The 25,218-nt window shown below is 42.1% G+C and overlaps 1 protein-coding gene across 1 annotated transcript in view; it reads right to left on the reverse strand.

Annotated features, from left to right (window-relative positions):
* Positions 1-2,585: 2,585 nt before the first annotated feature.
* Positions 2,586-25,218, reverse strand: part of Hh (hedgehog signaling protein) — a 46,028-nt gene continuing 23,395 nt past the window's right edge. The window contains exons 2-3 of the mRNA XM_076384725.1: positions 6,000-6,261; positions 2,586-3,268 (exon numbers count right to left, since the gene is read on the reverse strand). Coding sequence (XP_076240840.1) covers positions 2,586-3,268; positions 6,000-6,261 — 945 coding nt within the window. The remainder of the gene's footprint in view (positions 3,269-5,999; positions 6,262-25,218) is intronic.

Raw genomic sequence — 25,218 nt, forward strand, 5'->3', positions numbered from 1 at the left:
TCTGAGCACGTGCCTGTCTTAATTACTCTGCTACCTATTGAGGGAATAACTTCGACTCCTCTGTATGAAACAAGTTGACGAAGGATCGATCAAAGTTGTGAAGGTTTCATAAAGGGCTGATGGAATGAAGGAGCATCAAAAAGCGTGAATTCCAGCACGATTCCCTTTCATTTCTTTCTTTTTTTTTCACTGAACAGGTGAAGTTGGAGGAAATCGAAATGCATGCTTACACAGTTAGCTTCAGACGTCTCTGAGTTTTGAAACACTAGAATATGATGAACTTCTCATATAAAATTTTTATTCGACTTTAAAAAATTCTGAGAAATTTTTAATTTTTGTCTTTAAAGTTTATCAAAACTTAGTTAATTTATTTTCACAAACACTGTTATAGAAATTGGATGGTGAAATTTTACTTTTAAAAAAGACAGTAAATTACAAAACACTGATTTCTGCTGAATTTAATGATTTAATTCAATCTATCGATGGTGTATATATACATAATTTATAATTTGTTTTTGCGCTACATACAAATAATAATAATATAATAAAATATAATAATATAATAATATTAATAATAATAATTACTATAATAAAATAATATATAATATATAAATTTCTGTGGATAATTTAGATGTCGATATAGCAACCGCTCTAGCATGAAATATAATTAATCTCGTTTAGTTGGTATTCGATGATCCTCGTGGATCAAAATGTGATCAGGATGCTAGGATTACTATACAACGAGGGAGAAATTCGATACTTTATTCTGGGAAATAGCACTAAATGCAGCAATCGATACGGATGGGGTTAAAACGAGCCGAGAAAACGTAGCGTTTGTCACAACATTCCTTGGAGCTCCAACGAAAGGGAAAGGAGATAGCGATACAATAGATAGGGGACTATGTACAATAATTATTTTCCATTTTTCAGAAACACACTTAATCTACTCTTTCCTCCTAGGCCGCTCGAGACAAGTGGGAAGGACATAATACTTTTCTCCTTTATAAGTCTGTTGCTCTAAGGGACGAAAGCGGATAGGAAAAGTGAATCGACAAAAATGTCGTAATTTCTTCTGCGAATTATGAAATTTGAATGTTAGCAGTATTAGAAAATACAAGGGGCGAAAAGCGATTAGAAGGGCCAGTACGTTGCAGCGAACACGAATGTGTCTCTAATCTGTGTCAGACTAACTCGTCGTAAAATAAATAATGCATCGTAAGAAAATATAAAATACACGATGGTTGGACACGTCTTTCCAAGCGTTTTATAAAAATAAACTGTATCCTAAACAGCTTGAACACAAACAGATCGTATTCACCACAATCTATGCAACTTCGCTAAATACTTTGCGAGAAATACATACTAAAAGTATTACGTACAGTTTATAAAAATGTTCTAAGCGTCTTGTGAAAGAGAAGAACTGCTGAACAGTCTGGGTAATTTAAAGAGGTTTACTAGAAAAATTAGAGACGTTTTTTCGACTTCTTTATAAAAACTTCAAAAATATTCACGATATTTAAAATGCGTAACTGGAATGCCGAAGGGTTCATGAATCGTATTAAATATGTATATTCGCAAACGTTCGCTTCAATATTCCATAAAATCCATGAAACCGGTCAATTGAAACGTTCCAATAAGCATTTTATGCAATGAGAAATGTATTTCGACCAGAGATGATTTCCGTCGAAACGGTAAAGTGCATCGAGGATTGCAAATATCCTGCTAATTTACCAGGTACTTTTCGCAATACATCAAGCGCGTAATCGGGGACATTTTACATAATACACGAAGGAAAATATTGAAGCACTTCGCCGCGAAGAAGATATTGTACAATTGAAATCACTGTGCCCAATCATTTTGCAACAACGAAGCCTGCTGAGAAAGCTCCAGAGAAACCTCCCGTCACTTCCATTGATCAGTTTCCTTAATTCACGTTACCTAATTTACCGATTTTTACATCGTTAGTCACTTTTAACCGGGTTTTGTCGCAGATCCATCTCAGAAAACACGATTCGCGTACGTTCGTCGAGGAACGCGGGCAAAAAGGGAACATCTTTATATTAATTATACTTGTATGGTACACAAGCTACAAACGCTAAGAGAAAAGCTTCGACTCTCCCTAAAGCTTCATTCCATTTCTTCGTCCTACATATTACAACCTAGTATACTACACGTCACTCGGTGAACGAAGGTGTGTGTCACTGGCCAACGAACTTGCGAGTCTCCTCAGCATTCGTGTATCGTCTTCAACGTCATCCGCGCATCGAGTACGTTCTCCGAAGAAAAAGACAGACCAGCCAGAGTAGGAAGAACCTCCCCCCTCTCTCAACTAGATACAACTTCTTGGCTAGTCGTCACGTGGCGACAGGTGTCACGATCACGTCTGGCTCTCCTACACCTCATGGTCGCCCTAGTGTCCGTGTCCCGCACACGTACACAGGTCCTGTACATGCCTTTGCTTCTCCGAGGACGCCCGAGTCCCTTCGTCCTTCGAGGCGTCCGTGTAACGAGGCTAACGTCCCCTGGACACGTTTCACGGTCCATTCTGTACAACGAAAAGTCTTGGTTCCCTTCGACAAAGCCCTTCACTGGTAGAGCATCCTCGCGGGCGTAATATAGGAGGACAGCCAGTACAGGAAGGAAGCGTACCAATGGATGCCTTCCTGCATCGTCCTCTCCTCTTGCCTGACGTCCGGTTGCCTCGTGTCTTCGACACCTAGGCTCCTCGAGAACATCGATTTCACGCTGCTCCAGACTCTGTACGGCATGAAGGCGAAGTGGGCGAGGTCCTGGTTGTCGATGAACGCGTAGCAAGACGCTACCACGTCGTCCACCAGGACAGTACCCTCTGTCGTTAGAGGCGCGTAGATGCCCTCTTCGAGGACTAGTCGCGTGCTGACGATCTTGTCCCATCGAAGTCGATGCTGGACATCGTTCTCGTGCGCTGGATCCCTTACTAGGATCTTGTCACCTGGCTGGACTTTGCCAGCGAAGACCGACGACCTGCCCTCCACTGGCACCAAGTGAGCTGGTGTTAGGGTCAGCACTCGGCCAGATTCTGTGGTCAGCTGCACGAACTGCCTCCTTTCCTTTAGGGAACGGTCCAGGAAGGCGATCACCTCGCTGTAGACGATGTCGCCATGGGAATCCAGGGCGGCGATGCGGTCACCGAGCTGCACCTGGTCCAGCCTCTTCGTGGTCCCGTCTGCTGTTCGGATGAGACTCCTGCCTGGGAAGCAGCCTCCAGACTTCGCCGCGGATGAGGATTCTGGAAAGAGAAAATGAGGGAAGGTTAGAATGGTGTGTGAATTTTAATGAGTGATCTCTTGGGATTAATGTATAATTGTTGAGGAGTACGCTTATTAACGCGTATTATATCAAGATGTTATTCAGAGCTGAAATTCAGAGTTTCAGACTGGTATATAGAAATTAAAAGAAGAAATACATGAAAAGAATTTGAAAATTTGAAAATTTGGGTATTTCGAATATTTAAACTTTTGGATCTTTGAAAGTCCAAGGTTTGAACGTTTGAAAAATTGAAATTAAATATTCGAAAATCTAAAGATTTAGAAATTTGAAAATTTGAAAACTCCACTTGCAAAATTTGAATAGTCCTATCTTGGTATACAAAAAATTAATAACATAGAGTACACCAATTGAGGTATCGCATTATTGGAGAACTCGAAAGTGTTGCATACCACAAGGGGCACCTACAAAGCACCTATGTATTCTTATTTCGCTTCATAAAGTTTTATTTTTAAGCACCTCAAATAAAGAAAGTTCCAACAAACTATCTAAACTAATATACCCTCGTAAACGAATTCCCTCAAGAAAAAGAAATAACTCTATAACTAAATTTTAATCCGCGAAACATCGAAATTTGTTCACACCCGTGGCTAGAACCTTCGAACCGGAAGGGATCGATCGATCGATCCGATCGCGTAATCGGATCCGTTGGTCCCGAGTCACCTCTCAGAAGAATCGCCGAGGCGAAGCAGAGGAACGAAAAACACTCTGCGTGAAACGAAGCATAATCATGAGAAACTCGTGGCAAGCGGAGCTTTCAGGTCGGTGCCTGTCTAAAGGGCTATCTTGTTCACAAGTTCACTAGAAACAGCAGGGCGATTTCCCTTGGGAATGTACACCGCGACAGAGGAGATTGAGCGTGTCTCATTCGGATTTAAATTTCTTTGCGCGACCTCATCGGTCTAACTTGCTCATCCCCGATATCCTCTTCGAGGTGGTTCTTTAGTTACGCTCTAGTGAAATTCTCTGTAAGAAAAGACCTGTGATCGATTGGAAAATTCGACCGTGATCATTTCGCGAGAGAGCAGAAGAGGACTTAGAGATCCCTTTTAGGGTTTAGGTGGGCGCGAGGTTTCACAGGCGTCGAAATTGTGACAGACGTCTGTCAACGATACCTGCCCCTCCTTTCGTCTCCGAATATCGTTCTTTCGACTCGTATCGATTTCGCGGCGATCGTTGCGCTGGAATCTAATTCGAGCCGACAGGCGCGGCTAGATTTATCGACATTTATTTTGAAACTCGAACCCTGACCAAGGAACGAAGCCAGTCGATCGTTCGCGTGAAGCATTTTTTCCATATTTTTTCGCCGTGTCTAAGCTGTGTTTACCAAATGCTTTGAAGATTGCAAGGAGAAAGGAACTGTTGACACTTTCTGTATGGCTCGTATCAGCGTTTTGGAATATCGGTGAAATTGATTTTTTGGAGGATTTTATGAATTCTATCACTGATTTTTATTTTTTAAATTCATAACCGCGATGTCAGTATAGACAGTATTAAATAATAATTAAGCATTTTATTCATGTATTTTATTATTCTAAAAAGTATCTAGCGAATTAAACATTTTTATACTATTTAAAATTACCGCGCTGAATTATTATGGTACTCCATGATCCTTAATCTATTGGTTTTCAAAAACTAATCATATTTCGCGAGTTTGGTAGTATTAGAAGAATTTGCAACACGTTCGATCATTTTCTGCAATACCCCGAAAATGTATAAGAGTCGGCAAAACAGAAAACTGTCTTTCGTCGAAGAAGTCAGTGGCGCGGCAAGTGGAGAACTTCATCAAAGCAGTGGTGCTCTTTTACGTGGAACTCTTTTTAATAATTCGATAAATAATACTTAATAAAATATTTTATTTGTCTTTATAGCCTGTTTTAATTTGATAAGCTTTCAAAATAATCAAGTCGGTAAAAAATTCTTTATCTTGTACTAAAAACTTTGTGATTACGAACGTATAAAAATTTCAGATTTAAGAAATGTTTTTTACTTTGAGCTTATTTAATATGTAAAAATGTAATAAGATTGCACAAGAATATTAATCAGCATCTTTCTCAGAAATTATATCGTACTATTATTATGAAGAAAACTTGTAAGTGTCTATTTATGATACATGACAAATCATAAATAGCGCGTAGGAGTGGAAGAGAAATTAGGTGACTAACAAGTTTCAAGAAAACATTGATATCTGACTCGTTTAACGTCTTTGCCAAAATTATTTTGGTAGAATAGATGAAATAGCTGTGACGAAGTGAAAGGAAATCAAAATTTGTCTTTCTAAATGAATATAGATTCATTTCAATGCTGCGCCTTTTGGGCAGACTCCAAAATCATTAGGACAGTAAATATTGAACTATGGAATGGCATTCATAATGTTAATATATGAGTGTAAGTACATGGCACAGCAAATTGCTCCAGTCGACATAATTGAAATTTACACGGAAATGAATTGGTTCCACCGAATTAGGCAAGTATAATAAAAATTTACGTGGAAGCCTCTCATAACACGCTCCTTCGATCGATATCTAATTGCCTCTTCTTACGACTTTGGTATCCTAAGGCTTAAGTACTTTAAAACTATAAATAGAATTTTGAAGTAGAAATAGGAGATACGAATTTCAAAGAAATTGTAAAGTTCACTTTTTGAGTGTTCGCTATATAAAATATAAAAAAAATTGAAAGAAAAAACTAACCAGACTTTACGGAGCAGTGGATGTGCGACCTGGATTCGTAATAGACCCAATCGAAACCAGCTTCGACGGCGAGCCTAGCCAGCATTCCGTATTTCGAACGATCCCGATCGCTTGTCGTCACATCGACGGCACGTCCCTCGTAATGCAACGAATCCGTCGCGTGTTTTCCCTCCTCATCCCAGCCCTCCGTCACCCTTAGCTTCACCCCTGGCCATTGATTCATTACCGAGATAGCGAGGGTATTCAGCTTCTCTTTGCATCTCTGCAACACAGAACAACACTTTTGGCATTATTGGATTGCTAAAGAGGATACGATTTAGTTATCAAGAGGAATTGAGGATTAAAATACAGATGTGCATAAATTGTTGATTTCAATGCAATGCTTCAGCTTCTTCATATTTCATATTCTTTCCATAATTTTTGACACGTCGTGTGCTAGAAACTTAGAGTGAGTTATAGAAAGCAGAGATACTGAACAAATTTTTCCTATTATTAATTTTGAAATATGTACCTATATAGTCGTTTTTTAAATACTTTAAGGCGTTTTATCTAGAAGTTGAAATTCTGCTCAGCACTTAACATGTTAACCCTCAAGTATACGGTTTGGATCTGTGGGATCCATGAGGATTATCATTTATTCATTTGATCAAATATTTATTTAAATATTAATAAACTTGTATTTGATATGTGAACACAGCTCCTAAGGAAACTATATTTACTAGTAAAATATAGACAAAATGGTGGATCCCTGAAATCTCACCAATGCAATACTAGGAATATTTTTAACTCACGTACTGGAGGGTTAAATATACACAGGTAAAATATCAGCAGAAAATATGAAATAATTAATCCTGCCAACCGAGACGACTCTGACGAAACATCACAGGACACAAAATAATTCTCCTCTCCAAAGGATACCGAAATTCCCCTTGTCATTCAATATTCAGGAACGAGCTCCATAATATTCGAAAGAAATTGGCCAGCCCACTTCTGATGACACAGCATCGCCGCCCGCAAATCCAATCCGAGCTCAATTTCCCATCCCAAGGAGGGACCATGGAATCTCGGCCAGTCAATCCCATCGTCTTTTCATCTCCAGCTCGAACAGTGCCCGGAGCTTCCTCGAAGTTCCGCTTAACGCGATTTCCCTGTAGCGGGTGGAGACGGTTGGGAGTCAGGGCAGAAAAGTTCGTCGATTTCACGCGGATGCGCGCGGGAAAAGGCGACGTGCCGCGCGCAACGTCGCCCCAGGTAAACGGATGGACCCGTGGCGGAAAACGAATGCGTGTTTTGACCGGGGACGGACAGAGGAGTACCTTCCGACAGGGGCCCTTTAAGGGCCCTGTGGCGAAACAGGAGGCAAACAGGAGTATAAATACGACCGGTGTCGGGGATCATTCAGTCACGGCCGATCCTCTTCTTCTCTCGTTTTCTTCTTAACCCGCCCGCTCTCTCGCCCCTCGTGTCTCCCTGCTCGACCATCTACCTGGATACGCGAGAGCACGCCAGGTCAATAGAGCGCGCGAGGAGACATGGCCCGTCTGGCTCCGTGTGACGGGAAGCAGCGTGGATCCGTGTAAACCCCGTTTAATCCGGAACGCAAGGTAGGTCGAGAGGGCGCGAGAAGCCAGAAACGGGGGGTCCCCATTGACCGAAGCCGCGGACCCATTGTCGGGGCCCGCTCGAGGGCCATCCTAGCCCCGTGTTTAACGTTGATTCCCGAGGGGTAATCGCCCACGCAGGTCCGTGTCATGCGCCTCGATGAGCCTGTACAAGCGGCTCCCTTCTTCGCGCCGTCGCCCCTCTGCCACCCCACTTTTATCCTCGGCTGGCCGCGCGGAAGAAGCTAATTCCCCGCGGGCCTCTTTTCACCCGCGTGAAAGTCGGATCGATTCCCCTGCGCTCGATCGGCTATTCACGAGTGGAGGCGAGCGGGATAGTTTTTGGGGAAACGCCGATTAACTTGGCGCTGTGGGCCTCGAGGAAATTGAGGGTGAGCGGATGATGGTGTTCGAGTGGAGAGCTCGGGATCTGGGGGAGGAATCTGATACGTGGTTTTGGGGACGACCTCGTCAGGCTGCGATCTGATTTCTGGCGACGTGATGGTGTTATAATGAGGGGAGCGTAAGTTATAGTTGTGGGATGAGTCTTCTTGTCGGGGGTGCTCGATGAAATTTGATGGGCCTTTAAAATTGTTTAGGTTTCCTTGGGTGGTGGAGAGGATTCGCAGTTTTTACTGTGAGTTTACTTTCTTATTTTAGTTTTTAGTTTAAGTTTACTTGAATTAATAAAAACCTTTATGGAACGTCCTGTATAATACCAGCATTTCTGGCTGCGAAGTGCTACTTACTGTAATTCTATTGACTATTTTAGCTCTCTCGGTATTTTTAAAGAAAAACCAGTGTCACAGTATATCCCACCAATTCTTCCCCATCATCTACGAATCTACCCTCAATTCCCTTTCTCCTCTCCATTTCGAGGTTCGCGAATTTTCCCAACCATCCCCAGGGATCATCAACTGGCCCATCTGTCTCCCGCCCGCAAAGACGCTAATTGCCATCGTGTTTCGAAACGAAGCTCCCTTCAGCCTGCATTCTTCGATATCGTTCTCATAGTCGCGGCTCGGCTCGTTAAGTTCCAACGGCGCCGAGGCATTGTGGCGCGTCGAATTTCGCCGGGGCGATCCTTTCATTGAAACTCCGCCTCGAGCTGACCGTCGAACTGGCCGCGGCTCGCGCGGGCACCGCGACTGCGGGCGATGCGACTCGGTTCGACAAGCGAACAACACGGAATGAAACGAGGCCTACAATACCACGAATTTGCAGCTCTCCTTGCGGCAATTAGCCCCTATTGAGCTGTGCACGACAGCTCGAGGGAGCGGTCCCGCCTTTTCTTCTCCCCGTCTCTGTCCCTTGGTCGTTGCTCCTCCGCCTCGAGAGGCTCTCGTTTCTTTTTTAGCCCCCTTTCCGCGTCGACCACGGGGTGAAAAGCGGAGCCGTGTCACGGCCACGTGCACGCGATCGCCACAAGCGGATCGCACGCCCATCGGCTGTCGGATGAATTCCCAGTAAGGCAGCCTGGCCACGGACTGCCTCTGAATGAAACGGGCCACGGCTCTCCTCTCGCCTGCGAACGATGCATAACCGCGGTGTCACGATATCGCTGTTCCAATAGCCGGCCTTAATTCCCTGGTGCGCCTTCCCGATTCGGCTTTCTGCCGAATTTATAGCTGGGCCCTGTGGGCCCCGAGGAGACTGCAGCTGTGACGTTTCGACGGCCACGCGATCCTCGTGCCGCGAAGCGAGTAAAGGAAATTGCTATCTATACTGTGTATTGTGCAGAAATGTTTCGACACTTTCGTATTATAAGAACTGCATAAAGGACACTTGAATTCAAATTTTCTAGGAGAGTTTTGGTTACATACACTACTCTGCAGAAGTATTTTGATACCTTCACGTTATTAGAAGTTCATGAAATACCTACACTTTTGTATTTATACTAACTGCTATCAAATTTTATTTCCATCAGTAGTTGTAAATCTTATATAATCGTCTATGATGAGGTTTATAGCCAAAACTATATTATAGAATTTTATTAGTTGCATTTTACATATTGCAGTAATGGGAAAGTGTCAAAATACTTATACGAGGTAGTGTACTTTATCTCAGACGCTTATTTTAGTAAACTAACTAGCTAAAGTTGTTAGTGAACTAACAAGAATACTGTAAAACGAGAACTTCAACTTCTTGCAGGACCAAGATCACGATTTCTTGTTGTTATTTGTTTATACTATGTACTTCCACTGGATGCCTCAATTTATCACTCTGTACTTTTGGCCAAACTGTACTCCTCGAAAAATTTGTCCTGTCCTTCTCCTTCAATTTTGATAAATCGAATGGGACAGCGCCATATGTCGAAGCAAGCCACGCGTTTTCAGAAAATTCGCACAATCATCGCGATATAATCGATCGGTCGCCCGAGAATAACCCCTTGGCGGTCAAAGCTCCCTCGGGAGAGATTTGTCACCGTGAATCGCGACTTTAATGCTGCACCCAACGGTAGAAATTAACTTCGTTCTCACAGTTATCGACTTCCATTGAATTCGCGCACGCACCGAGTTCCTGGTAGTAGATCCCGCACGAATTTACATAGCGAAGATGTGCACAGGACAAACACAATGTGTGCTTTCATACCGATGATTTATCGCTTCCGTAGAGAGGCCGTGTTTGAACGGGTTTGTTAATAATTTGCATGGCTAACAATCGTCTGCGCTGGAGCACGTTGTCAAATAGGTAGGAAAACATTTGATTTCAGAAAAGGCAGGGAAAGGAGTGAAAGAAGAACCAAGCTGGACGAGGAAGACTTTCTAACGCTTTCGTTCCCTGAACAATTCGCGTTTTCGAATCCTGTTTAGCGAGAGTACCGAATCTAGTGGTTTCTCCGTATTTCAATTTTCTAGAGAAACTATAAATAATAGAAGAAACTAAGTTTTACAAAACAAATCGACTCCGACGATTTTTAATACAATTCCAAGGCACGTAATGATAAGACAAATAGAAGGTAACAAGTTCAGAGAGGTAAGCAGAGAAAGATAAAGGATCGACGAAAAAGAGCAAAGGTGAAGATCAGCGAGTGAAGTCGAAGTTCCAGAACAAAGAAGAGGTGAAAGGGCAGGAAGAAGTATAATGACTAATAATATAGTAAAAGAAGAAGTGAAGGAAGAACAGAGGAGAAATAAGTGAAAAAGAAGACGAGTGGGAGGATAAGAAAGGGGAGGATGAAGAAAGGAGGTGGAAGAGATACAAAAGGTGGCCGATGCAGCTTCGTATAAAGAGAGGGAAGAATGGTGAAGAGCCCGAGATATGTACCGACTGTGGTGCACGATGGGGCGCCTTGTTCAGCCAGCAGGGAACCCCCTGAGCCCCTCCCAGACTTTACATCTATTTACAAACATTTTGGCGGAGCGGAGATAGAGTGAAACAGAGAATGGTGGAGAATGCGCACGGTTGGGCAAAGCCGGGAATGTCGGGCCTTATGAAAATCCATTTCGAGTGAAAAATGGCCTGGCCCGTAATCCATTAGGGGCACAAGGGCGGAAGGAAGGCAGGGACGGGGATGAAAAAAAGGCAACCGCAAAGCTGCGCGCGAAATATCCTCAAAACGAGTCGCGCCTCTTGTGCAACACTCCATAAGAAATCGAAACTGTCAAGCTTAAAAAAAATGCATCTCTTGGCATTTCTGAATGTTTTGATGTCAATAATTAGGTATAAATTTGTATGATATAGATGTAATAATATTTTTGGATGTTTTATGGAAATGCAGATATTTAAGAGAAGAATCCTAGGAGACACTTGTTGCTCACACGAGACAAACAATTCTGTGTTTTATTAACACTTGAGTTTATATTGTGGAATTGACGAGTTGAAATGAGACTTCGCTCTTTTTAATATTCAGTAGACTGTGGACTTTTAGGCACTTATGGAAATCTAAGATGTATAAAAAGCTACAGCATACGTGTAACATAAAAAACTAGAATTGCAGTGATTCTATACCACATTATACTACAATACAGACACCACACCAGTCAAGTGTTAAAAGCTTCAACTTTAGCAACGAGCGACAAGTCCAAGCAACAAAAGCTTCGTCTCGGTCGAACGGAGCGCCCAAAGTGATCCCTATTCCAACTGGACGATGAAACACGATACGGGCAAAAATAAGTTTGCGAAAGGTTAGTGAAAGTCGTATAGATTTCACGGTGCTCGAAGCCTCGGAGTCAACCAGGTGTGTGCCCATGCTGGTCGGCATCCGATCCCTCGTGCATTGTCACGCGCGCGACATTCGCAACAATATTGCGCCGATCCAGGCTGATCGATGCTCGCCGAGGCGCAAACGAGCGCGCGACAGGTATGCAAAGCGTACAATTTTCCGCGCCGCTCCGAGGAAGAATTTCACTTCGCGTCCGGTGGATGTTACGAAAGGCAGATGAAAGGCAAAAAGCAAACCAGTTTCGTTGGATGATGGACTGGATGCGACAGGTATAACGTCCTCCCGGCTCGAGAGCACCCCTATCTCCGCCTCATCTCTCACTCTCGATACCCGTTAATTATCGAGCGTCTATCACTTACACCTCGTTTACATGCACCGTATCTTATCTCGTTTAACCAGCGAGCGTGTTAATCCTCGCGCAGCCGCTAGTTAACCCACGAGCAATTACGATTCCCTTTTCCACGACGCCCGTCATCTGCATTGGAATCTGCCAGCTCCATTTTTTCGCTGGGGATCGTACGACAATCCGTGATTGCCGCTTGTTGGCCGCTTCGTGGAATAGGAGATAACGTTTCTTCTGATTTTATAACGATGGTGCACGCTGAATCTATAATGCGAGATGATTTGTGGGGAAGGCACTTGACTTGGCGTTCCATGCGCGTCTGGAAAATCGACTGTGAATGGAGGTCATTTTCTTAGGTAGCCATGGAGATTTCTTTTAATAGATGGGAATGTTAGGATATGGGCAGGTCACTGGTTAGAGACCTTTGTCAATGGATACAAAGTCCTTTCCCTATTCGATTTCAAGTGCCCTAATATTTCAAGGAATAGATTCTAAGTAGAATAGGGCGATAACAATACTGCCCAACTATAGCGAAAAGCAGTTTCCATGAAAAATATTTTACTGCCAAAAATTTAAGAATCTTAATTTCATATTTTTCTGAAATTACTGCCTGTACCTGTAATTGGGCGGAATATTAATAATTATAGACTTTGAAGGATCTTAACCTCTACAAGTCACAAGCCACACCATTCTGTAGTGAGCCTCCATACCCTAACATCGATCGAACTCCATGTCAGGGATTGGGCCAGTGGTCGAACAGATTCGTGCACCTTCCTAACAAAAATTGTCCGCGAGAAGAGCCAGCGATGCCTCTCCTAGGGTCAAAGGCGAGAAGATGAAGGGTAGAAGTTAGGGATAAAATAAAAAAGAGCCGAAGAAGAAGTGGAAGAGGCAGCAGCGGAAGGATGATCGGTAGAAGAGAAGGCAAAAGATGGGCCACCTTCTGATCAGAAAAGGGGTTGGGTCCGAGATGAACGAAGATGGTGAAGGAGGACTGGGCTCCATCCCAGCATCCAGAGTCGGGGCCCCGCCCCCGCTGGTTTCTCCTCGAGTCCTTCTCCTCCTCCGTCCCCTTTCAGCTTCACCTTCGCGGCCAGGCCAACCTTTTATTCCATTCTTCTTGTTTCAACGTGCTCGTTTCTCTCCCTCTCCCCTTCTCCTTCCGTCTCTCCACTTTCATCTTCTCCTCTGATTTCCTTCTAGCCCCTGATGCCGCCTCCCCCTCCGCCCTCCCAACTCCCCCCCTCGGTCCCCTCTCCCACCACCGAACGTTCGTCACCTCCACCTCCACCTCCTCTCTCGCTGACCATATTCGGGGCCCGAAAGGAGAGAGAGTAGCGGGCACCTTCGCTTTGCTCTGCTCTGCTCTTGATATTCCCATTCACTAGGCCCCCGAAACGAACCGCCCAGACGTCAGCTGATCTCTCCCAGGAAGTCGCTTCCCCTTCGATGGAAACAGATCCCTCGACACCTCCGCGACACGTCGGCTTTATCGACTCGCTGATCGCCGGGAATTCGAATTCTCAGACAGTGAGATGTCCCAGCTGATCTTTTTATGGGCCTTTAAAAGGCTGCTGGCTAATTCCGCCTGACTTTCTTCCGCCATTTCTTCAGTCATCGACCACAGCCTTTCTTTCGCGGCTCGACGCGCCTCCCGACGAACTCCTGCGACTCAGTCGCGCGATCGATTCGAACGATTGGTAATGCAGAATGCCAGGGGACAATAGCCTGGGACCAGAAGAGATGACACGGCAACAATGGGGCCCCGTGTTTTGAAGACGAATCGCGCGGGAGCTTGGTGTCGAGTGTTTATCAAGCTCTCTAGCTGGTGGCAGCGAGCCCTGAAGAGCGGCTCCCGGTCCTGGACGACCTATCTCACGCTTCTTCATCTTCATTCTGACTCTCCGCCGACTACCACTCTCCTCTTTCCAAGTCATTCATTTGCTCGGTGTACGATTACCAGCCCTTCAACCTGCCGCCTCGGAGAGCAAACACGGAGGACCGTGGAGGAAAGGTCGCGGCTGTTAGGGAGTCGCGATCGATTCTTTTGTTCCCGTGGCTGCGAGCCAGCCGACCGAATGACGACCGCAGTGAACATTGCCTGTCGCAATTTGCGGTCTGGCGCGAATCTCGCAACCGAATTAAATTTCAAACGGCCAGAGGACGCTTCCTGGAAGCCCGCGATATGTGAACTCCTTCGATCTCCGCATGGAATTTTGGGTCTGATGATACCATCGGAGACGGCTGTGCATTTCGACGAACCTGGGCTTCGTTTACATCCGCGTTGCTTGGCTGTGGAACGACGCAATTGCTGCAGGAAAGACCGTCGGAGGATTGGATACTGAGCGGTAGACAGTGTGCTCGATTGGCGAATAAATAATTCATGGGGAGTTTGCGGTGAGAAATGGAACTTGTCTCAGTCGATAGTGGAGGGGTTAGGTAGAGTAGTAATGTAGGTATTGTGTAATTAAGGATTGAGTGTTTGAGATTATTTATGGTTGTTTCAGCATTAATAGCCGAAATATGATACTGAAAACGTAATTAAGAGGGATGGATTCTGGTTATGGAAATTTAAGGAATGAGTTGATTTTTTTGGGAACATGTAGAGCTTCTTGATTGAAGTTTCTTGGAGACCCATGAGAAGAGTTGCCCAAGTGTAACACTTTTTAATGAGTCATGGACACTTTGTAGAATCTGTCACTTTAGACTTCGGCCATGTCAATAATATCCACTTCTGGAGAGGATATAGACAATTTATAAATATACTTCAGCTGTTCATGCAAATTCGTATTTTCATTAACACAATTGGAGAGGCAGAACCTACTTACAAATTTACAAAATTCGATATTCCATACCTGTTTACCTATTATATAGATACTGTACTTATTTACAAAAGTATAGAATCACACTCTTACACTTAGTAGTAAGGTACAAATTATTTCCTATAAATTTAATACACAACACAGAAGATATACCAATAAAAAAGCCACCATATTACACATAAATACATAGAAACTAAAAGAATTCTTCCACACTGGATAACAAAATAGAAAATCTCCAATAAAAAGTCAGGTGGTTCCACGTTTGGCCTACAGTGTCCATATACCCCAAGTAACTCCACAGATTGCAGTATTGTAAATAAGGTAATTTGTAATTTAGCACTGAAGATTACGACACCCAAAGATTCCCTCAAACACAAACTCCCTCAAGCGAGACCGCGAAAGAGGGCAGCAGAGACGAGACGAACGCCGGGGGCTAATTTTCAGCTCGCTATTTTCAGCCAGTCGTTCCTAGAAGCATCGATCGATCGATCGTTCGCGATCATCGAGGAGCCTCGAACCTGTCTCGTGGAACCGATCGTAGTCGTCGCGTCGGTCCCGTGTCCCGGAGAGCTCGGGTTACATCCTTATTACATACCTGCGACGGTGGACACGATCACGAGGACGAAGTCGAGGTGGTGGAAGAAGATCGAACTCGACAAGCCGCGAGACCCTTTTGTCTGTGGGAACGGATTACCGCGACGGAAGGTGAAGGCGAGTGAAGTTTGTTGGCGCGCTGAGATTGACGGGGAAGACAGAGGAGGAAAAGGAGAGAACAGGGGCGTGTTGTTTTGGCCTCGGGGCACATCACGCCCGTCGTCAGGACGGGACAGGATCCACGAAGGCGACCACGGGTGATGAAGCCTCGTCCACCGCGATCAAAGCACGCCTCGTCGCTTCTAGTGCCTCGGCACTCAATCTCGCAGCTTCCTCCTTTCCCGACAGTCCTTTTCATTTATTTCTCATCGAGTCGCATTAGAAGACTTTGCTCCTTCGCGCCGACACGCTTGCTGCTTCCATGGCAGACCCCTTCTCGACTCTATCAGTAGCTTCATGAGCTTCTTTTTACAGAACACAGGGGGAAAATCGACCAATTGAATCGGTGTGTTGGAGAACAGTACAACTTCGAAATTGGAGTAAAGAAGCCAGTTTCTGGATATTAAATTCATTTTTCTTTTAATTTTGAAAGAAATAGGAAGTAATTGACTCATTATATTTACTTAAATAAGCCATTTTTAAATAATTTCAGAACTATAATTTCGAATAATCTGGAAACTATATTTTCCACAGATTCAGAAAAAAATTATATAAACCACAGTTTCATTTATTTCGATCACGTCAAGCAAACAAGTAATTAACATTCAATAATCATCTGCTGCCGCCACAGAAAGTCATCTCACTTCGTTCTTCAAACACGAGTGTTTTCTTCGAAAAGCTTTCACTGTTGTCAAGGAGGGATGGAACGCTCAGTAATTACCACGAAGTAGAATATGCTCGCGGGAGCAACCACTCGATGCAGGGGCCTATTCTAAACAGACACAGGGAAACGTCAAAGGAAGCAATAAACTGGAGACAAGCGGACACAAGAAGACCATTAAAGCGGTAAGATTTTTTGCATTCCCTTGAAGAAAGCCACGATGCTATTGACACAAGTAACGGCACCGCAGAGGTTAAAGATCGAAGGCACCGTGGATCCTGAAACGCCGAGGAATCCAAACAGAACAAAAGGAATGGGGTCAAACGTGAGAAGTCGTGTTACTTAGATTATGGCTTATCGAGTGCGTACTTTCGTCGATGCTGAGAGACGCCGTGATCCAACAGGTCCGATTCACCGAAACGAAGGGAGAAGAAGAAAGGTCGAAGAAGAGTACTATAAATAACACGGGCGTAACGTTCGGTCTTTTCGGCAGCTTTCGGCGGCAGTGGAAGCCCCGGCGAAGTCACAAAATAACTCACGAGTGGGTGAAAGGTGTAGGACGCCGGGTGTCCTTAACTTAAAAGCTCGTCGCGTTGGTGGCGGTTCACGGGGAGGAGAGAGAAAGGATTAGAGGAGGAAAACGAGAAACGGGCAGAAAGCGGGAGACAGAAAAGAAAAGGAAAGGGCGGGTATACGTGTACACGGAGCGGACGGATATCGTGTTCCAAATCGGGATCCGAGGGATCGGGTTATTAGGATCGAAATGAATGTAAATCCCCTTAACACGATCCCCGGCCAAAACACGGCTACCCGCGGCTCCGAAAGTGGCCAGATTAGATACCATGGCCGAGGTCTTGACTCGCCACGATCCCGTAGGATGTAGGCAGCCCGATCCTATCTCTCTGGGGGCCTCCGCCACGTCGAACCTGGGACCCACCTTGTGGACGGGCCTTAAATCTTTCGCGGGGGAACAGGAATGCCTGGTGCGCGTCCGACCTAACGAGCTTTTAATCGTCGCATCGACGTTCATCGACACGTGACGAACACGCTGTCACGTGCCCCTAATTCACGAAATTATATCACCCACCCGCGCTGCTTGACGTCGACTACCTTGCTATTCTTCGACAGGAAATTTTGCATTTCTTCGGTTTCTGGGAAATGTTTTGGAGAGTTTCATTCTTGACGCTGTGAAACACTTGTAATGGTATTTTATATGTAGTAGACTACATTTTTAAGAATAAGAAAATATCCAAAAGGAGATAGTATTTATAATTATACTGAGTAAATGGAGTTTGCTCAGCTTAAGTTGTAATTAAGTATGTAAATATTAATATTTTGTAATATTAATAGTAGTTACATAATAATATTCAGTAGTAAGTGAAATAATAATTTCAACAGCTCTTGAAGAAAATGAACAAAAATTATGCGGCTACTGAAGCAAATTATGCTCACTTTAATCCTTGCGTGTGGAGAACACGGAATAATCGAAGCAGGGTTGCAAACCACTCGAAACGGCATTTCAGTACGAGCTATGCAAAGGAAATCAATGTTCCAGTGAAAGTAACAGTTCTGCTAGTTGATATATCGACTGGTTACGTTGACTGGTTGTTTAATCAATCGTTTCGATGTGGAAATAAAAAACGCATCATTTACATCGGTATTCTAACAGAATAATCGTTCTATAAATCAAAACGATAAAACTAGCGGAGCAATTACACGGACAGCAACGATTTAATCGAATTGCAAATATGTACACGCGCAAGTAGCGTGTACTGTCATGCTTCCGCGCAACTGATTATTATCGTCGTCGTTAATTGTTGAAGCGTACCGTCTAATAAAATTTATGCAGCAAATGAAAAAATTCTGTTGCTGTCAACAAGAAAAAACGCGAAAAAAGCTTGTAGGTGCTTTAGGGATTACGAAACTTTATAGTGATATTTGTCGTAAAAGTTGTCGTCAAATTTGATTTATAGAAGGAAATTGCTGAGGGTGTCCTAAAGAAAGCTAGATGAAAGTAATCGCGAAACTTGCCGAAAAATGTTTTCTGGGATTGATTTGTGGAGAAATGAAAAAGGAGAAAATGTAAAATTAAATGCACTTGTAGAGTATTCAAATTCTTCGTTGCGATCAAAACTGGAAGAAATCAAGCAAACAGAAATTACTAGAAACAAGCACATTCTGTTACGATGCTAATCGAGTATTCTTAACCGTAGCGATCGTAACACCTAACATAACACGTTATAAAAGATTCTTAAAACGTATACGCAAATTGAAGGAACATAATCTTAACAGACGAACGAGGGAACTGGAAATACCTATGTATCTTGAAAATTGATTATTTTCTCAAACAGCGGGAGCATTGAATTCCACCACTCTAAATCTGACTTCTGAGAAAGCAAATTTCGCGATCTACTGCGAAAGAAGCTGTGAAATATTGCAGAACTGACCTTTGTTCTTGAGCAGAAGGCGTTGAACGAAATCGAAAGCGTGGAAAGTCTGGTATTGACCTTGTGCGAAAGAGAACCTTGCCATGTGGCGGGCATTGAGTATATCACGGATTTAGAATTCGACATCCTTCAGCGTTTGACATTGTACACGGGTTAAAAAACTTATTTCTGAATGAATTTAATAATATAATTAATTTTTCATGAAATTTTTATAAGCTGGAGTAGTAACTTAATTTATTGTATAAAAGATCATTGTTTAATAATAGACTGTATTTTAGGATTAGTTTATAATAACAGTTCTCTACATTTTGAGCTTATATACTCATCTGAGGACTACACAGATAGGTATGTATTCATTTCGACAGTGAACTCTCGTCTGACCAATATGTGTAAGTGAAACAATACCGTATGATGTCAGCCCAAAAATATACATCAACCTACTATTCTTGTATCACCTCTGTACATCGATGCAACTGGCTGTCTGTCTGGTACTACTAACCAATCGTTAATTTTAACCTTAGGTCACTTTGAAAATAACCATGTACATGTGTAAATTTTAAAAACACTGTCAAGTAAAATTCTCTTTCGTTAAAATATCAGTAAAAATTTTCATGAGACTTTTATAAAAACTTTTACCAATACACTTATACTGGAACAGCTTGTATTACTTTTTGCTGGTGTGTAATTGTCATCATAATTATAGCAAAAATAAACAAAGGGAAATGTCAGTGATTCAAGTCCATAATTCACGCGCCAGAACATCAATGAACATTGCATTCCTCGATTCGCCACCTCCACTAATATATTACGCTTCTTGCCGAACTACGCTATAGTTTTACTGCTTCAAACTATTTTCAAACGACATACTTAGTGGTAACGAAAGCTTTGCACAGACTTGACAGCAGCATTATTTAGACGTATTAGAGTCGCAGCAGCAGGAAGTGAAAAGGACGCGGTAAAACGACTCGAGTGTAGCAGACGCTGTACAATATTAGCCTCGACTGGCGGTCAATTAGCGTTAATTAGCATGGCCGAGCAGCGAGACGGCTGATTGATTTAGTGGACGCGGCTCTGCTTCGGATATGACATCCGAACTCGCGATTCGCGCGCTCTCCGCCCCCTCTTCTCGCGTCGATCCACGCTCTGGAGGAAGAAACTGGCGTAATTCACAGTCAACAGGCTTTAGAAGCTCCAGACCTAGCCACGAAGTAATTACAGAAACGACAAGATAAATAATCGCCCGCCTACGCCGCGTATATTCCACTGGCAATTATAAATCTCCGTGTGATTTGTTGTCCGCTGCTCCGGGAAACTCTTTTGCTCTTTCAGACTCGAAAAAAATAGCAGATGGTCGCGAAGCGTGTCTCGTGTCCAGCAGAAAGTTGGTTGGACGATGTCCACTTTGTGAATGAAAATTGGATTCACTCTGTGAATGTTCTATGACTCAAAATTGGTGTAAAATATTGCTAAATAGTATAGTGGTATTACACTTATTTAAGAACAATTTGTATCTAATAAAAGACTAACATTATATGATAATTGAATCTGTTTCTTTATACTATAATTTTCATACTTAGTAGAGTCCATAAAAATACAAGTAAATGCTTTCGAAGTGAGCTAATAATTATTATTATTAGAAAAAGCTTGATAACTTTCTAGCACCATCAATTTTCTCTTTATCTAGATTAATATCGAACCGATCACCCTTATATCTTCAACATGCACTAATGAAACGAGTCGGCAACATTGTAGATCACAAGTGTCAAACGTCAAGTTCTACAGCTTGTTCGATCACGCAAATCTATCAAGGGATCTATCGCAATTGTGTACGAAACGAACGAAGACGGTGAGTTGCTCTAATCAGCATTCTAAATTGCAGTAAGTAGAAATCAAGTTATCAATCTCTCGATCGGTCATGTAATCAGGCACTCGTACATACAAGTTGTTCCGCTCAGTCAGTTTCTGTTCGCCATTCCCCGATTTTAATCGTATTTACTAACGAGCACTAGCCGAAAGTTTACGTCGGAAGTCTTTACTCGCGGTGGGATGTAATCGAATCCAGATAAAGACCACTTCGGGTCGACTCCTTATTGTGCATTCCGTCACGTATCGATTGTCGCTATCGTGTTTTCGATTTTCAGAGGTAATGAATCAGTGACACAACTCTGAGAAGTGAAATCATTTGAAGGAGTATTTGAAAGTCATTTAATAATTTTAAGTAGATTTTAGAGCTACAGGAGAATTTAACAATAGTATTGTAACAATTAAAATAATTTTTTATTAACTGTGAAATTTAGTTTTGTAGAATGCTCTAATATTAGTGAATATCTGAAATATATTATAATCATAATTTAATCATTTGATATATTTATAATAATAATAGAAGGGGGAAATTTAATCACTGGATTTGCTCGATTTTTTCTTAGCGTCATTCGTTCGCCTTGTTCAGCATCATAATCTTTATTAATGAATTGAACCTACTTCGTTATCACAGAAATAGTGTATTGTTCCATTTCGTGTGACCTTAATTGCCGCATTCTAACTAATAAATGCTACACTATTATGTAGAGCAAGGAAACTATAATCGTCAACATTGCTCATATTCTTTTTTAACTTTAAATTGCTCCATCTTTTATTCTTCATATTAATCATTATATCTAAAACAAAATAACTGGAATTAGATACCTCAACGAACAATATCGAAACCTATTCTGTAGTCAAAATAAAATGACAAAGAGCTAGAAAGTAAATACCCACTCCTAAAGACTAAACTTCCTCGACAGAAAGATATGTGATTCTTCTATGACTAACTCCCCGATTAAAAGATATGATTTTTTGCACAATTATTCCTGACAAATGTGCAAAGGTTGATATATCGCCTCATGGGCATTAGAAGGGTGGAAACCCGTGCATATATGGGTCAAGCATTTTTCTGAGAAATACCGCTCGCAGAGCACGAGGGAGAAGTTAGCCACGAGCGAGGTGCACGCTCGTATTAGCCATAAATTCAATTACGATCGAGATTAAACCGTGTCGAGACGTCAGTTGCGCACTCCTGTGTCTCGAGCGGGCCGACTCCGATTGACCGTAAGTTACAATGTATCGGACATTTTCTCTGGCGTACAGTTCCGATATACTTTATGACTCATTGTGATGTCGGCCATTATTCACTGTGCAGTTATAACGAAGGATTAAATTATAATGCGCCGTTTCCTCGGCTAACGGTACGACTATTATTGTAACAATAAATATGCATTCGTAATTGCCGCGGGTACGAGCCGCGTGAATGGAATACAACGTATAAATATGTTAATCGCAAACATAAAACTCCGGTCGTGTAATTACGATGAATTCATTTATGTATGTCCGCCGTGGTCGAAACGATAATTTCGCGGTGAAAATAAAGAGGGGACGAGGCGAGGGAAAAGAGGGGAGGGGGACAGAGGACAACGCCAAGGGGATCGAAAATTTACGAAAACCGAAAGGCACTCCGTCGATGAGACGAAGATAGCGATGATGGAAGACTTTAATTATGTCGGACCGTGATCATATTACTGACGGCCACTGGGAGCCTATCATTGAAAAATCTGTCGGACTTTTCTGGACCGTTTTCAATGGGTCGTCAAGGATCCTTCGTGTCGGTTTTGGTATAGAAACTGCTGAACAAGATATGTAGATGTATGCATCGTTCTTTTCTTTTTAGGAATAGAGGACCAATGAATGAAGCAACTGTTAGAGCATACGTGTTAATTTTAAGAATGTTTAAAATTTACTGAGGTCGTCGACTGAGACGCAAAAAGTTTAGGTTTATGATATTACATGTATATAATTCAATAGACTGAGTCACTTATGGAAATTTAATAATATCGAAGAACACTTTTAAAACCTTATAACTTCTCAAATTTATAATTATATGTGTTATTTAAAAAAATATTTTCTAACTACTGAATGGATAATATCTGGCTTGAAACGCAACCTTTTTGTTTTCGAACGATGAAAAAACTGAATGGACGTCGCGGAGATACAAGTATCGATATCTCACACGAGTTTCGCGTAATGTCGACTGCCCTCGAGTGTTGTAAGCCGATCGTTAAGTCCATTGTAAAGGGACTACAACGGGGTGCGCAACCTGTAAGGGACCTCGAAGGTCGGCCAAGGAAGGAATTCGGGGGGTCGAGTGGCCCACGAATGTAGATTCGTATGTACGAGCTTCTCTTTCTCTCCCTCTCCCTTTCTCTGTCTCTGAAGTCATGAATAAAACTGAATAGCTGAACCGGTAACCTAAACCCAAAGCCTCTCACCACCTGTTGCTTTTGTATTTGTATAGCAGGAACGGCGTTGCTTTCGGTATAGAAATGAAACGTGGTTTCACCTTGTGGCTACGATAAGCCATCCTTGTTCTCACTGCTCCTTACAATGCACGGTTACTGTTACCAGGGATGCAGAGCGAGTCACAGATTTGTTTAGCGTGCTTTGGAACGATAGAAGATTGTAAGGGTTACTGTGTGACTACTCTTTTTTGAAATTTGAGCCTCGAATTTATTTGAACTTTCAAATCTCACTATTCAGTAGAATATTAAATAATAACGTCTATAGAAATAAAATGTAAGTGACTGAAAAATAGAAATCTAAATTTTCTCCCTAATCTATCTAATTCAGAGTCAATTCTAATAACGACAGGTTTAAAAATTTAAACAAAATTAGATAATTACTCAGTCTTAAATTTTTGAATAACTACTAAGTATTAAATTTTTTCCTCGAATAACTGCACCATAATATTTTTATTCATAACGTTAACACAAGCGTGTAAATATTTTCTAGTTCAACATACAAGGGAAGTTTATCTTAATTTTGTTTCACAGAAGCCGACCTATGTATATTTGAATGACGCACGCACCGATTTCAAACGGTGGCCTTTCTGATCGTAGGCGACTAAGTTTAGAATATTGACTGGCAAAGAATTATTCTTAAACTGATACGACGAATACTACCTATCGTCATTGCATGACGCCCAATATTCCAACTCTTGGCGAATCGTATTCTAATCGAAATACATTCTGTTTTACTCCTGCTCGGTTACATAATTCGATATCTTAACGCTATTATCGTTGATGTTCAGTCTATATGTAATTGTTCGTGACATGTTCATACTCGGATAAGCTGTTGAATAAAACAACAAGGATACACGGAGGTATCTGGATCCTCGTCGGGCGAAGAGACGCGCTCACCTACAACCGGGATAACGACTCGATTATTGCTTTACAGTTGGCCGGGATAACTGCAGCAACGAGTTTATTGCTTGGTCGTACATACTTGTAAATATCGCTAACGACCCCGGGCACACGGCACTTCTGAATGTTAATCTTAATTCCCCGTGACAAGACGCGCTGCTACCTGCTTGCCCGTACAAGTGTGAAGAATTGAATTAATGCTGGTCATACAGGCCCCCACGGAATTATAACGAGCTTCTCCCCTTCGATGTAATCTATCGTTGTGGAAACCCGATTGAATTAACGTGTACAAGTGATACAAGGTGACCAAGGATGGGAACAGGTCCCTGTCATTGGTTAGATGGAATAAACATAGTTGCAAGAATTTACGAAAGTCTTCGAAGATGAATAAAATATAGTAAATTTGAGAGAAAATATATCTGTATGTTTTGTGGATTCGAAAGCGTGTGTTTTGAATTAAAATTGAATTAGAATAAGATTCTGGAGTCGATATCTTTACATTAGCTAAACTTCTATCGTTTCGACGCTCATTTAATTCAGCCACTTTGTTAATTCTTAGTGGACGGAAGATTTACTTTTAAAGATAACGTTAATTAAATCGATGAATAAGCTTTTATATAATAGTCGAATGCCGAAATGAAGCGTACATTTGAACGTGGCGAGTTTTGTATCGCACCTGCAAACTTGACTATTTATCAATTTCATTTAGGCGTTTTTAGCGACGGCGCTAATCACATTGGCACGCCGTGGCCAATTAGAGTATACAGGAACAGTGGGATAGTATTTGCCCCTTCAAATTCTTATCGTTCTTTTCGATACCGTAATGAAATGCGCGTGAAAGGCGTAAACAGGATTGTATAATTAGATGCGATAATGATAATGTCGTTTTGCTGAGTCACTTGATGGCGAATAGATGTAGAAGTAACTGTATCTATGATACTCAAATTTACAACATACAGAATAAACAAATTTAATAATGAAGAATCTAGATAAAATAAAATTCGCTATAAGAAGAGTATCCCATAAATGAGATTAATATTTGTCAAATTTGAACATTTAAAAAGTTGTAAATTTAAGAAATTAGGCAAATTTAAAATCTTAAAATTTTAAATTTTAAGTTTAGAATGTTTAAATTTAAAATGAAGAATTTCAAATTTTTGAATTTAAAAATTCGAAATCTTTAAATTTGAAATTTG

Source organism: Calliopsis andreniformis, chromosome 9 (assembly GCF_051401765.1).
Source record: "Calliopsis andreniformis isolate RMS-2024a chromosome 9, iyCalAndr_principal, whole genome shotgun sequence".
NCBI lineage: Eukaryota > Metazoa > Arthropoda > Insecta > Hymenoptera > Andrenidae > Calliopsis > Calliopsis andreniformis.